Below are 14,183 nucleotides of genomic sequence, written 5' to 3'. Positions count from 1 at the left end.
CAGATTGCTCCTATCAGTTTGAGGGCGTTGAGGCGGCTGCTTCAAGTTAAAATACGCTGCATAGGGTAAAGTTCATTGAAGAGGGGAAGGGTTGGGAGTTGAATGACTTAAGGTAAGTGTTTGTGCATCTCACCCAGGAGTTTTCGTGTCACAACAGTTCTTTGTTTGCGATGCAAAGACTTTAACTGCGGCAAATAACTATTTTGTCCATGTTTGAGCTATGGTTTCTGTGGGTATTACATCTGTCAGGTTCCGGAACTGTGGTCATTGTGCGAAAACTCAGTTTGCAAACCTAACCTTTCCCCGGCTGCTGTGGAAAGTCCAGCAAACTGAAAAGGGAGCGGCGCACTTTCTGCGTGTTTCGTGGCTGCAGACACATTTCAGGAAGAGGATGGACGTTTCTATCACATCTAGGTGGGGAGATGCTACTGCAACACAACGAGATCGCTCAGTCCATGCCAGCTGTTAACATAACGATCTCATCCACCCCTCTCTCCCAGCCATTTGTTCTCTGTCATACCCATCAACTCCCCTTGATTCTTATGTGATTTACAGTAGCCAGTTGATCTGGGAGGAAACCAGAGCACCCGGGGGAAAACCCATACAGTTGTAAAGGGAATGTGCAAACTCAATACAGACAGCGCCCGAGGCAGCGAAGTTAGGATCGGTAGGACGCTAATCACCACAGTTTAACAGCACTATGATCACTTGGCACTAAAATGGACTTTGTTTTTTTTGCTCTGATTGTGTTATTTCTTGTAAAATCGTGTATAATTTGTTTTTCTTCTGACTGCTGCTTTTATGATGCTATGTGCCTGTGATGCTGTTGCAGGTAGGTTTTTCATTGCAGCTGCGCTTACGTGTACTTGTGCATGTGACCATAAACTTGACTTTGAACCTGGGGAGCTGGAACTGTGAGGCAGCAGCACTAAATGATGCACCACCACGCTGCCCACTCAAGCAGTTATCGTAAATGGAAAAGCAGGAGTGAGACAGCCCCAATTAAAAATCCAGAGATGTACATAACTTAAGTCTGGACAAATATGGGAAACTGATACACCTTTTGCCAGATGTTTTTCTCGAATACTGGATGAAATAGTGTGCAGTGGGAAAATGGCATGTAATGCGAATAGTAGAAATATGTACTAAATTGAAATGCTTGGTAGGGGAACGTAGAGTGGCTGAGATTTGTGATGGTTGCCGTTACTGAAGTGAAATGTGTATCGTTATATCCTGGAAGGAAATCATCCACCAAGTGTCTGCCTGTCCACAATGTTATAAAGGATTAATTAAGTGAAAGGAACGTTTAAATAGGTGCAACGTGTTCTATAACATGCCAAAGAAACAATGGGGGATCCACTTAAAAGCATAATGCTGAAACTGGGGTGAGTGTGGGAAGGAGGGGCAGACAACTAACAAGCTTGGATTAAGCAAATGTGTCCCATTAAAACTAAGGAACCAAGCTGAAAAAGTAGATCTGAAGTCAAAGAGACACTGGGGGAAATTAAATAGTGGGGAAGGAGGGGAAACATTTCAGATTATCAGAAATTGCATATGTACAAACTGCAAGATGACATCAGAAATGGAACAGAGATTTGTTAATATTTAGTCACTACTTTGAGATGTGGGAATCATGGAGTCATAGATCTATACAGTATGGAAACAGATCCTTCAGCCTAACTCCTCCATGCTGACCAAGTTTCCTACCTCAGCTAGTCCCATTTGCCTATGTTTGGTCCATATCCCTCTAAACCTTTCCTATCCATATACCTGTCCAAATGACTTCTAAATGTCATAATTGTACCTGCCTCTGGCAGCTCGTTCCTTATACTCGCCATCCTCTGTGGAGGAAAAAGTTGCCCCTCGGGTCCTTTTTAAATCTCTCCCCTCTCACTTTAAATGATGGAGGAGCAAAGTATCACATAACTGCTTCCCTGGCTACTATGCTTGAAGATGGCCCCAATTAGCATTCCTACTGTGAACAACACAGACAGTAAAATAATTTTATGGAGATGCATATAGAATAGTAAATGTGGAGGACAGCAAGAGGCAAAAGGTTTAATTGTTTCAAGGCACTCAAGGCTGATTTCAAGAAGTTTTACATGGTGAAGTATGATCAATGCTAGTTATGGATTTACAATATACACCTCTAATAATGTGTAAAACATATTTGATGTACAGCTTGTTTTTAAATTATTAATAGTTTGCATTATCAATATCACATTTTCTCCTTCTTGTCCCTTCAGAATTTTGACAGGATCCTTCCCTTTGCAATTCCCTGGCTGCTCTCCTTGCCCTGCAACCACTCCCCTTCTTACTGCACCCTCTCCTGCATTTACAAGACATGCAATGTCTGACATTTCACATCCTCCTGTATTCCAGGAACCCAAACGGTCTTTCCAAGTGAAGCAGTGATTCACTTGTACTTCTTCCAATCTAGTTTACTGCATCGGATGTTCACAGTAATGTTTCCTCTACATTAGAGAAACCAAATGCATATTAGGTAATTAGTTTGCAGAGCACTTATATCCATTCTGCAGGGAAATTGAGTTTTAATTCTCCATCACACTCCCACTCTAACCTATTGTTCTATGGCCTTTTGCACTGTTATAAGAAGGCCAAATGTAAGCTTGAGGAGCAGCACCTCCTCTCTTGTCTAGAAGTGTTGCAGTCTTCCTGATTCCATGTTGAATTCTGTCACTTTGAGTAAATTGCTTTCACTGTTGTTATCAGAATTGGTCATTTCTGCAGCTTTGCTCTTTCCACTAGCACAGCCTGATGAGCTCTGCATTTCAGAACATTTGTTCCTTTTGTGTTCTCCCTCTCTAACTGCCCTCATCTCATAGCTTTTGTTGATTTTTTTTCTTTCTCTAAGTGCCTCCATTAACCCATCAAATGAATGATTTCTACAGGTTATCCCAATACCAACTGTGACTTCAACCTGTCAGAGATATTCTATTTGTCCTCGCTATCCCTTCCACCTCACCCACCTTCTCCCCCTCCCCTCCCCCCCCACTGCAACTTAAAGCTAACTTGTTTTCTCTCCTTCCCAGTTTTGATGCTTCCTGGCCTGCTGGGTGACATTGAGTGTGGTGCCAGTTTGGATTCAATTAATTGTTCATTGCAGATTTTCACTGACAGCTGTGCAGATAAGAAAATCTATTTGTAATGGAAGATGTATTTCTATTTAGCACATGCTATTGGACAGCATCAAAGAAGGTCTAATATGGCTAGTTCATAGCTGACATGATTGTTCGTGGCTTACCATTTCTTTTAACACCATTTCAAGACATTGTTTTAATCTTTCTGGAAATTGTCAGCTTTTCTTTTGCTTGTGCCACCCATATTCAGGTGGGGTAGATTGCAGTGGCAGGGATAAGTCTGGGCGGCAGTCCAAATTGAGTATGATTCATCCCAATATCTGCTTTCCCAATAGTTCAACAGTTTACCTTGGTTAACTTCAAATAGTATGTTGATTTAATGGACAATTTTGCAAGATGTGTCTTGATTCAGAGGTCTTTGTTTACTGAGAATCATCAATCAACTAAACATGCTTCACCACACTGGTTAATATAATGTTATTTACATTCCAGACATACAAAAGTAATAGTTTGATTCTTCAGAGAAGGTTGTAAATCTTTTAATGCAGGCAGCACCCAGTTTGTGAAGCCTCAGTTCTTTGGATGCAGAAACTTGGCATACCAAAATCACACTAATCATCTGTGTTTTATCTTTTTCTTGCAGTTTGAAACAATGGAGGAACTGAGCAAAGCAAATTACCATTTCACCCTTGACCTATTCAGAGAGCTGATTGAAAGAAATCAAGCAGGCAACATCTTTTTTTCTCCATTCAGCATTACCACTGCATTGGCCATGGTTTATCTTGGTGCAAAAAATAATACTGCCTCCCAAATGGCAAAGGTACATTTCTACATTTCTGATGTAGACAAAAGCTTTTCTTAAAAGAAAATATCTTTTGAAAAAGCTTTTATTTTTCTTCTAATCTCTGGGGCAAATATGGAGGAGACAGATATGTCATGAGTATGTATGTAAATGTTGCTGATGCATATCCAAAGTCTATCAGCAGAGGAGAATTGGTGCATTCTAGACCAACAAATGTGCTGTTTATAACAAGCCATTACACTCAATGCTGAAAGGGGAAATATTTATCTTTATTCACTTAATTCTGATGATCATCTCTGGTAACACCACGGGAGGAGAGTTGAATTGATTGTGCTATGGTTCTCAAGTGACTGAGCCCAGTGTGGGATCTGCGGACTCTGGCAGGGGTGGGTTGATGGGATGTGTGGGTTAATTAATATTGCTAATAACTGTAAATGCCTACGTGATCCTCCTAGATGAATGCCTTTCCGACATGTGGGTTTACTAATCTCAGCTGAATTAGTAATGGTGGAAAAGATCACCAGGGTACCAGCTCCTTCTCACAACTGAATGACTTCAACTGGACACATGCAGATATTGGCTGAGAGAAGAATTGGGCATTACTTAAATGCCCCTGCAATTGGGAGAAAAACCACTAGCACTCGCTTTCTTGGCTAGACCCGAAGAATGGGTTTATTGAGTGTTTGATAGTGTAGAATGGTAACCTACTGCAGAATGGATGATGTCAAGCAGGGACCAAACAAACTGGCTGAAAGCATCTGTAAAATAATAATTATAACTTGTTTTTCACTTCTTTGCCTTATATTTGTCTTGCCTTTTTTATTTTGATACCAGGCTCTCCATTTTGATCATGTTGGGGATCTGCAATCTGCTTTCCAGAAAATGCAATTGGAAGTTAATCGAGCTGATGTTTCATACTTGCTTAAAGTGGCCAATCGAATGTATGGTGAAAAGACCTATCATTTCCTAGATGTACGTAGAGTGAAGCACCTCTTCTCTGAATCTTTTCTATGCTTGAGGACCAGGTTAAATTTGTGGTGTTTTTAAGGACAGAAATGCCTTGTGTCATGGTTGTGATATAAGAACATTAATTAAGTGGAAACTCAGCCCATGTTGACCTCAAAACTTGTGATTTTTCAGAAAATTCAGTGCTAATCTGCTGTCCCTTTCCTTTCAGATCCTTTTACCAATTAATTCCCTTTTGAAGTTGAGTTGATTGTCATATGCACAAATACATGTATGCACAGGTGCAATGACAAACTGCTTTGCAGAAGCATGACAGGCACATAGCATCAGATAAACAGCATTCACAAAAAAACATGTACACAAATTTTACAAGAAAGTACCCTTTGTCCACCCTCTGTTGATATCACCCTTGAATAGATTCAATAGCATTACCTTCACAGATTAGAGATTTCCAAAGCTTTTAAATGAAGATTTGTACCTCATCTCAGTCCTGAATGGCTGTCCTCCTATCCTGTGGCAATGCCCTGCCCACCCCCACTCACCGTCCCCCCAGGCTCTCCAACCTGAGGAAATCACCCCTTGGCATCTACACTAATAATCCCAAACAGGATCCTGTATGTCTCAATGAGATAACCACTCAATTATCTTTTTTTTGAAGTGTTGGTTGATCTGATTGAGTATGTATGTTGCACTAATTCTGATAATTCACTAATTGATCCTTTTGGTTTAAATGGCTGTTATAAGAGCTTTTAAAGTAGATATTATGGTAAATATTCCCTATTTCTATTGCGCAGGAATTCTGTAAGTCCTGCAAAAACTTCCATGGTGCAGGCTTGTCTGCAGTTGATTTCAGAACCTCTGCAGATGAAGCTAGACAAGAGATCAATAAGTGGGTGGAAGAGCAGACAAAGGGTAAGTTGTTCTTCACATTCTCTTTGATTAATGATGGTGGAAAAAAAGAGAGACTCTCACTTTCATGTCCTTTGTAGGATGTCCCAAGGTCCTTTTATGACTCTTGTCAATCAATTCGCTCAGACCAACAGTGAAACACAAATGCAAAGAAGCTACAAGTCCTTAGTGGCAACTTTGCTCAGTATATTGAAAAGAATTTACAGGAATATAAATACACTTCACAACTCCCCCCTTTGGCAATAATGGACTGAATGAGTAAAAGATGCTTTAATGCATTGCATAGAATGAAACTGGATTTGAGCAGCAAGTTGAAGGTCTTGGAATGAGATCAGCAACATATCAATGTTGTGGTGCTGCTTTGCATGAAACCTGATTAATGTGAGCTTTAACCTGGTGCTGAGCATGGTTTCATTTTTTTTAGCTTGCTCTGAAACTTGGAACACTTCTAGTAGGTACAAAATTGTGCATAAAACACCCTGTACTGTCTATTTTCTTGTGTATTAATTTTATTAGAAGCAGCTAGTATCTGTTAGACCAGAAAAAATGCCTTGTGTACAAAGAACTTGAAGTAGAACAGTATAATCATGCCACAATTCTGACGTGCAGGGAAGTGTTTGACATTAATTATGCTGAATTCTAATTGGAGGCTCTGAAATTTTGTCAAAGTGGGCTGTTGATAAGAACAATATAAAATTGACAATGATTTACTGTATCAGGACTTCAGATATTGCAGGAGTCAGTCTTGCACAACTTGCAGCTCCTGTTCAGACCATCATGACTGATTACACAATGATATTTGGGTCATTGGAGTCTGTTCTGGTTATAAGTTTTTTTCTGTGTTACAACCAGAACGGACTCCAATGGCCCAACACAATTAGCGCATTGTCAAGCTGATGATCCGAGTACCATCCCGAATTGTATTGTTCATTCGTCCATGGCACATTGGAATGTAATTGGCCAAAGTGAGCCATTGGGACCCAGGTATACAAGTTGGGTTTGGATTGGACCAGCTATCAAAAAGTAAGTTCCTGGGCTTAGATTGGCTGTGGCCTTGTATCTGAGCTGATCTCTGTGAACCATGAGATCAATTTAATGGGCTGAAAGTTTTTTTTTGGATCCAAAATGACTGTGTGTCAGGCATGGAGAAGTCTTTCAGCCAATTGATAATATGTAAGAAATTTCAGTGGATTCTTCCATTTATTCACCACGCAGTGCCATTCATGGCAGATCACTGTTGGGATTGAGAGTGTGTTGTGGAGTGTCTCTTCCCTGTTTATGGCAGATGATCAAGGGAATCTGCAGTAATTATCCTCTTGTTTGCAGCTGCTTTAGGGAGATTACAATGTGGTTAATATACAAGTGTATAGATTTTCTGGACTATTGGATGTTATTCCTGTTAATGATTCAACACACTTCTAAAATTTTTTTTGGTTGCACAGCAGACCTGGTGAGTGAAAGGGAGTGTGGGAAAGGTCACCTGCTGAACCATTAGGACTTCTGAATGTTCTGATAACAGAATATCAGAGTTCTTACTGTATTGTAATTAAAACTTGATCTGTATACAGTCTTTGGCAGAACATGCAGACTTGCTCCATCTCTAACCATGTCATACCCGACCTAGGATGCCTGATATTGATGGTGAATAGATGTAAAGAAACTAATTTCTCAAAACATAAGACCCTTTTATGATGTGAAAGAAACTTTTTTGCATCAGCTGACCTTTGGAAATTTTAAATATCAGAGTAAATTGCAGAATGGTAAACACTCATCTTTTTGCTGCTGTTGTGTACATTATAAATTTACTCGTCTAATTTCATTTAGGTAAGATCCAAGACTTGCTGGCTTCGGGTACAGTTGGTAGTGACACCAGACTGGTGTTGGTGAACGCCATCTACTTCAAAGGAAGTTGGGCTGCAAAGTTTGATGAACAATACACAGAGGAAATGCCATTCAGACTGAACAAGGTATTTTGAACAAAGTACCAGCATTGAACCAATTTAATTTTTTTAATCTTTTTTAATTCTTCCCTTCAAGAAAACATTTATGATCTGCCCTTCTAAATATTACTGCTTATATAGCAACAATATTGTCAAGTTGTGTGCAATTACTATGATTTCTGCAGAGCTGATGTATAAAATGTGTACACCATAAGTCTTGTATTCATTTCATGCTTATTATATTACTTTCAGGACATCTATCTTTTCACAGCCAATTAAATATTTTTAACTGTTATAAGGCAGAAAATGCTGCAGTTGTTTTGTGCACAACAAGTTCCCATAAACAGCAATGTGATAATGAAAAGATATTTCTTAATACTTCTGAGTAAAGAACAAATATTGGCCAGGAAGCAAGAAAATCTCCCCTGCTGCTCTTCATTATTAGTGTCGAGGGAACTTTTTCATCCACCTGGGAAAGCAGACAGGGCTTTGGCTCAATATCCCATCCAAAATGCAGCATTTCTGACATGCAGGTCTGTCAGTCCAGCACTAGAGTTTTCAGCTCAAACAATGCATTTAAGTTTAAGTTCACAGCATCATCTGTATTTTTACATAAACAAGTCATTGCTAAGGTTTTGCTTTTAAATAATTTTGTCTCAATGCTATTCTCAAGAACTTTTGAAAACAAGAGGAATTGATTCTTGCCTATTTTAGAATGAAAGCAAGCCAGTGAAAATGATGTATCAGAAGGATAAGTTCCGCATCTGTCACATTCCTGAAGTTAATATCAAAATTCTTGAGCTTCCATACGTTGAGAAAGACATGAGTATGATCATCTTGTTGCCTGATGACATCATGGATGACGCGACAGGTCTTAAAAAGGTAAAGTACCTTTTTCATAATTGTAGCTGATATGTTTTGTGGATTTGGAGATTACACAAACTACTGACTTGGTGCTGAATAACCTTGACTATGAATTTGCAACAGTTTCAAGATTTCTTTTGGATCTGAGTATCACTGCCAATTTATTGCCCATCCCTTACTGCCCTTGGAGTTGCTGATGAGTCATCATCTTGAAATATCACAGTCCTTTTTGGTGAAGCTGTTCTGAAAGTGCCATTGAATAGTGAGTTCATGGATTTGGACCCAATGATGACGAATGACCAGCAATATATTCCCAAGTCCAGATGGTGTATGACTCAAAGGCGAATCTGCAAGTGGTGGTGTTCCAATATGCTTTCTGATCTTTGACCGCCAAGGTAGTTGATGCCTTGATGATGGGGTGTGCTGTCAGAATAGCCTTGGTGGGTAACTGCAGTGTATTTTGTAGATTGTACAGGCTGTGGTATAGTGGTTATGGGAGGATTTAATATTTAAAGATGGTGAATGGTGCACCAAATCATGTGGGCAACTTTGTCCTAAATGGTGTTGATACTCTTGAAGATGATTGGAGCTGAAGACGTTCAGATAAGTGAAAAAACATTTTAAAGCTTTGGGACTTCAGAGGCAAGTTGGTCTGTTATTCCTGTTAAATTTGTGCACCACAAGTAAAACTTATGCCTAAAAGTGCATGTTAGTGCAATGTTTACACTCTGACAGTTGTATCTTTTTTAATACTTGATTTTTGCAGAGAAGATGCTGTGATCTATCCAACTTGCTCCACATGATCACAATATCTTGCCTTTTGCAATGTACCACACACTCTCCATTCAATCCAAAGACCATTTCATATCATAGGTTAAACATGAACTTCTTCACAAAATTCTAGTTCAACCACATCAGATTGCCCCTTGAAATTCCTCTCCTCTCCCATTCCATTGCTCAGGAGATTGAAACTAGCCTGGATAACCATTGTCTTTGTTTATTGTAACTGAGATCTTGTTGCTTTGGTCTCTAATTCCTTGTTTGCTTTTTCTCTCCCAGCTGGAGCAGACACTTACTCTAGAAAAGCTACAAGAATGGACACTTCAAACCCAGATGCAAAAAATCACAGTATCAGTGCACTTGCCTAGATTTAAAATGGAGGATAACTTTGAGCTCAGTTCTGCTCTTTCCTCTCTTGGGATAACGGACCTTTTTGACAGTTCGAGGGCAGATCTCTCTGCAATTTCTGCAGCTCGTGACTTGTGCGTGTCTAAGGTTGTTCATAAGTCTTTTGTGGAGGTGAATGAGGAAGGAACTGAGGCAGCAGCTGCTACAGCAGTGGTGGCTGTACTCTGTTCGTTGCAGTTTGAGGAGGTGTTTACTGCTGATCACCCTTTCCTCTTCTTCATTAGGCACAATAAAACAAATAGCATTCTTTTCTTTGGTCGATACACTTGTCCCTAAATACTTGACTAACTGTAAGTAATGGGGGCAAATAAAATAATAATGATAAATTTGTACTTGACCAGAGGAATAAATGGAAATGTTCAAATTGACCTTTTTAATAAGCATGTTTTGAACAACAAATTTTAAGTGCCAAACCTTTTGGGGGGGGGGGGGGGGGATCTCAAATCGTGGTGGTTTTGGAATCTGAAAATAGATTTATCACTCACTTAAAACTAATCTCATTATAGCTTGTGTCATCAATAAATTAACAATATGACTGGACTTGTATTAACTACAATCTTCACTAACTTGAAGATTCGTTTATAGTTACAATGATGATCCATCTGATTCATTAACGTGCTTCAGGGGAGGAAATCTGCCTTTTTTTTTGGTCCCAGTTAGCCTAGCAATGGCATTAACTGGCTACTCAGTTCAGGGCCAATTAGGAATAGAAATGCTGATATTACCAGAGAAGTCCACATTCTGTGAAGGAATAAATTAAAGAAGAAAAACTTGTAAAATGTACTGCAGAATGTTATACTTGCTACTTCTTATCTGACTTTGTTCACAAAGCTGTGAATATCATATAAATGATAATAGCAGCTAGAGTTTCCTTCACTTTTCCAGTTTGAATTTGGCCTTCACCACAGTATGTACTATCACATATCAACTTGTACATGAAATGGTCGATCATAAAGACGCCCATTGATTCAGTCTGAAGAAATTCTGCCCAAGGCACACTGTTACAGCGGAGGAAACAAGATCCCTAGATGGGAAAAAATGCATTTTGCATTTTAAAAAAAACAATAAATGGAAAGGGGTATAGGCCTGAACAAATCACTTATTATTGTAGTAAATCCTGCAACAAGAACTGGGATGGATAACTTTCAACTTACAAATTCTATCTGGTGCAGAGATCTAATATGTTTGGGTGAAAGCATGATCAAGATGACAGTGCCACTACACCCCAAGAGTAAACTTTGGAAAAATAGAGTTATAATTGCTACGGTTAGATTGTGATGTTAGCATTGATTGTTTTTAAACTCTGACTGGCAGTTAAAATACGCAGCAGTTACAAGCTGGCATAACAAGATTCTACTTTAAAAATAAGCAAGAGAAGAATGGGTAGGCTATTTTGTCCCTTGTACCAGTTATGTCATTCATTAAGATCATGGCTGATTGCTTGGCTAAGGGCCACTTTCTGCACTATTATCCGATGCCCCTTGAAACAGTTTCTCTATATTATAATGCTGTTGATTCTATTACTTCATTACTTTTAATGTTGCAGTTGCATTAAAACAAGTTAACAAATGCCCTTTGTTAGGAACGTTTAAACTTGGGTATATCATTAATCCCTTTTAAAACCAGTCTCATTTCTGTACACACTGTTGCTTAATTGAAAGAAGATGAGGGGGTTAAGCAATGATTTGTTATCTTTATAGACCTTTAGTGCTGTTGATGACTCATTGTTTGATTAGTCATTAAATAGTCATTGCATTACTCATTGAATATGCATTGTATTGTCATGGGTACAATGAAAAACATGACATTAAAAGCATTTAACCTCATTTGATGCTGGATCTTATTATCATTTTTCTTTCTGCCATTGAAGGGGGCTAGTCAACCCATGAGGTCTAAACCAGCAACAAATAATCTGCTGGAGGAACTTGGCTCAGAAGGTCTATGCCAGCTCTCTGAGCACTGACATTGGTCCTATTGTCCCACTTATTTCCCACTAATTTTTTCTTTCTCATATGCTCACTAACTACCTCCAGTTGCTCCTACCACCAGCTACACTGTGGGCAATTTACAGTAGTTAAATAACCTACCAATATGTCTTTGGGATGTGGGGGAAAGAATCCAGCGTACCCTGGAGAAACCCACAGGGTCAAGAAAAATGGACAAGTGAGGCCATATGGTTGAACTGTGAAACAGAGGGACGATCACAGAGACGTCCACATGCCCCTTAATTTAGAAGGGCATAGAAAAGCAAATATGCAGGCATGTTTCTGAGAAGTGCAGTAATAGTTGGGGATTGCAAATACCCTAACATTAATGGGAATGGTGCCAGAAGGAAGGATATAGAAGGAGCAAAGTTCTTGAAATGCATTTGAGATAGTTTTAATTCTAAATGTAGCAAGCCCAACAAGAACCAAACTTACATACAAGGACCTGGGTAAGTGGAAAAGTAGACAGTGGGGCCAGAGGTAATTCAGTTACATTGTAATGGTTGAGGACAAAGATGTAAAGGTTCCAAGCTGAGACATGGGCAATCTTACTAGGCTGATGGAAGATTTAGCAGAAATGGACTGGAAGCAACTATTTAAATCAGTGTCAGAACTTTAGGTGATGCTCGAGGAGATGGTGAAGGCTCAGAAAAAATTGTGCACATTCAGAAGGAGAGAGCTCCCAAGTCTAGACCCCCATGGATGTCAAGAAACACACCAAAGTAGGAAATATCGCAAAACCAAAAGCTTAATAAGCGATGCAAAGATAAAAATTATGTTAGGTTCTTGAAAGAAGGAGAAAAATAGTGACAATAATTTCCTAATACTCTTTAGCTGCTGGTATGCTGCCAGAGCACTGGAAGATTGCTGAATAGTACCATTGTTTAAGGGAGAAAGGGATACACTGATTAAAAAAAAAAGTCCAGTCATCTGATACAGATAGTGGATGAACAGTTGAAAAATTCCTGAGGGATGGTATAAGTCAACATTTAGAGGGGTACAGGTTAGAACCATAGAACACTACAGCACAGAAAACAGGCCATTTGACCCTTCTAGTCTGTGCCAAAACATTATTCCGCTAGTCCCACTTACCTGCACCTAGTCCATAACCCTCCAGACCTCTCCCGTCCATATATCGATCCAATTTATTCTTAAAACTTAAGAGTGAGCCCACATTTACTACATCAGATGGCAGCCTGTTCCACACCCCCACCACTCTCTGAGTGAAGAAGTTCCCTCTAATGTTCCCCCTAAACCTTACCCCTTTCACCCTAAAGCCATGTCCTCTCATACTTATCTCTCCTAATCTAGGTGGAAAGAGCCTACTCGCGTTAACTCTGTCTATGCCCCTCATAATTTTGTAAACCTCTGTCAAATCTCCCCTCATTCTTCTACTTTCCAAGGAATAAAGTCCCAACCTGTTCAATCTTTCCCTGTAACTCAACTCCTGAAGACCCGGCAACATTCTAGTAAATCTCCTCTGCACCCTTTCAGTCTTACTGATATCCTTCCTATAGTTGGGTGACCAGAACTGCACACAATGCTCCAAATTTGGCCTCACCAATGACTTAAACAACCTCATCATAACATCCCAACTCCAATACTCAATACTTTGATTTATGAATGCCAGGATGACAAAAGCCTTTTTTTACAACCCTGTCTACCTGTGATGCCACTTTCAGGGAATTATGTATCTGAACTCCCAAATCCATTTGTTCCTCTGCACTCCACAGTGCCTTACCATTTACTGTGTATGTCCTACCAAAATGCAGCACCTCACACTTCTTGTCTGCATTAAATTCCATCTGCCATTTTCTGGCCCATTTTTCCAGTTGGTTCAGATCCCTCTGCAAGCTTTGAAAGCCTTCCTCGCTGTCCACTACGCCGCTCATATTAGAGTCATCAGCAAACTTGCTGATCCAATTTACCACATTATCATCTAGATCATTGATATAGACAACAAACAACAATGGCCCCAGCACAGATCCCTGAGGTACACCACTAGTCACAGGCCTCCAGTCTGAGAAACAATCATCCACTACCACTCTCTGTCTTCTCCCACACAGCCAATTTCAAATCCAGTTTACAACCTTTCCATGGATACCCAGTGATTGAACCTTCTGAACTAACCTCCCATGTGGGACCTTGTCAAAGTCCTTACTAAAGTCCAGGTAGACAACATCCACAGCCTTTCCTTCATCTACTTTCTTGGTAACCTCCTCGAAAAACTCTACAAGATTCGTTAAATACGATCTACCACGCACAAAGCCATGCTGACTATCCTTAATCAGCCCTTGGGTGTCCAAATACTTGTATGTCCAATCTCTCAGAACACCTTCCAATAATTTACCTATTACTGATGTCAGGCTCACCGGCCTGTAATTACCTGGTTTACTTTTAGAGCCCTTTTTAAACAACGGAACAACAT

The 14,183-nt window shown here is 39.7% G+C and overlaps 1 protein-coding gene across 3 annotated transcripts; it reads left to right on the top strand.

Annotated features, from left to right (window-relative positions):
• LOC127570329 (leukocyte elastase inhibitor-like) lies at positions 1-11,596 on the top strand. 3 transcript variants are annotated; one of them, XM_052015773.1, is made up of 7 exons: positions 1-112; positions 3,745-3,921; positions 4,738-4,875; positions 5,664-5,781; positions 7,603-7,745; positions 8,433-8,600; positions 9,642-11,596. In XM_052015773.1, the coding sequence occupies exons 2-7, from the start codon at positions 3,754-3,756 to the stop codon at positions 10,044-10,046; spliced, it is 1,140 nt and encodes a 379-aa protein (XP_051871733.1). In that variant the 5' UTR covers positions 1-112; positions 3,745-3,753; the 3' UTR covers positions 10,047-11,596. The 3 variants fall into 3 exon arrangements, with proteins under 3 accessions (XP_051871733.1, XP_051871732.1, XP_051871735.1); XM_052015772.1 differs by lacking the exon at positions 1-112 and adding an exon at positions 175-414 and having other exon boundaries at positions 9,642-11,595; XM_052015775.1 differs by lacking the exon at positions 1-112 and adding an exon at positions 647-667 and having other exon boundaries at positions 9,642-11,577.
• The last annotated feature ends 2,587 nt before the right edge of the window (positions 11,597-14,183 follow it).

The sequence above is a fragment of the Pristis pectinata genome, chromosome 5 (genome assembly GCF_009764475.1).
Source record: "Pristis pectinata isolate sPriPec2 chromosome 5, sPriPec2.1.pri, whole genome shotgun sequence".
NCBI lineage: Eukaryota > Metazoa > Chordata > Chondrichthyes > Rhinopristiformes > Pristidae > Pristis > Pristis pectinata.
The sequence above is the reverse complement of the archived record's forward strand: the minus strand, read 5'-3'. Positions and strand labels throughout refer to the sequence as shown.

Coding starts and splice junctions, on each gene's coding strand:
- LOC127570329 (XM_052015773.1), top strand. CDS start 3,754: ATGGAGGAACTGAGCAAAGCAAATTACCATTTCACCCTTGACCTATTC. Junction 3,922..4,737: donor CTGCCTCCCAAATGGCAAAG/GTACATTTCTAC, acceptor TTTTGATACCAG/GCTCTCCATTTTGATCATGT. Junction 5,782..7,602: donor GGTGGAAGAGCAGACAAAGG/GTAAGTTGTTCT, acceptor AATTTCATTTAG/GTAAGATCCAAGACTTGCTG.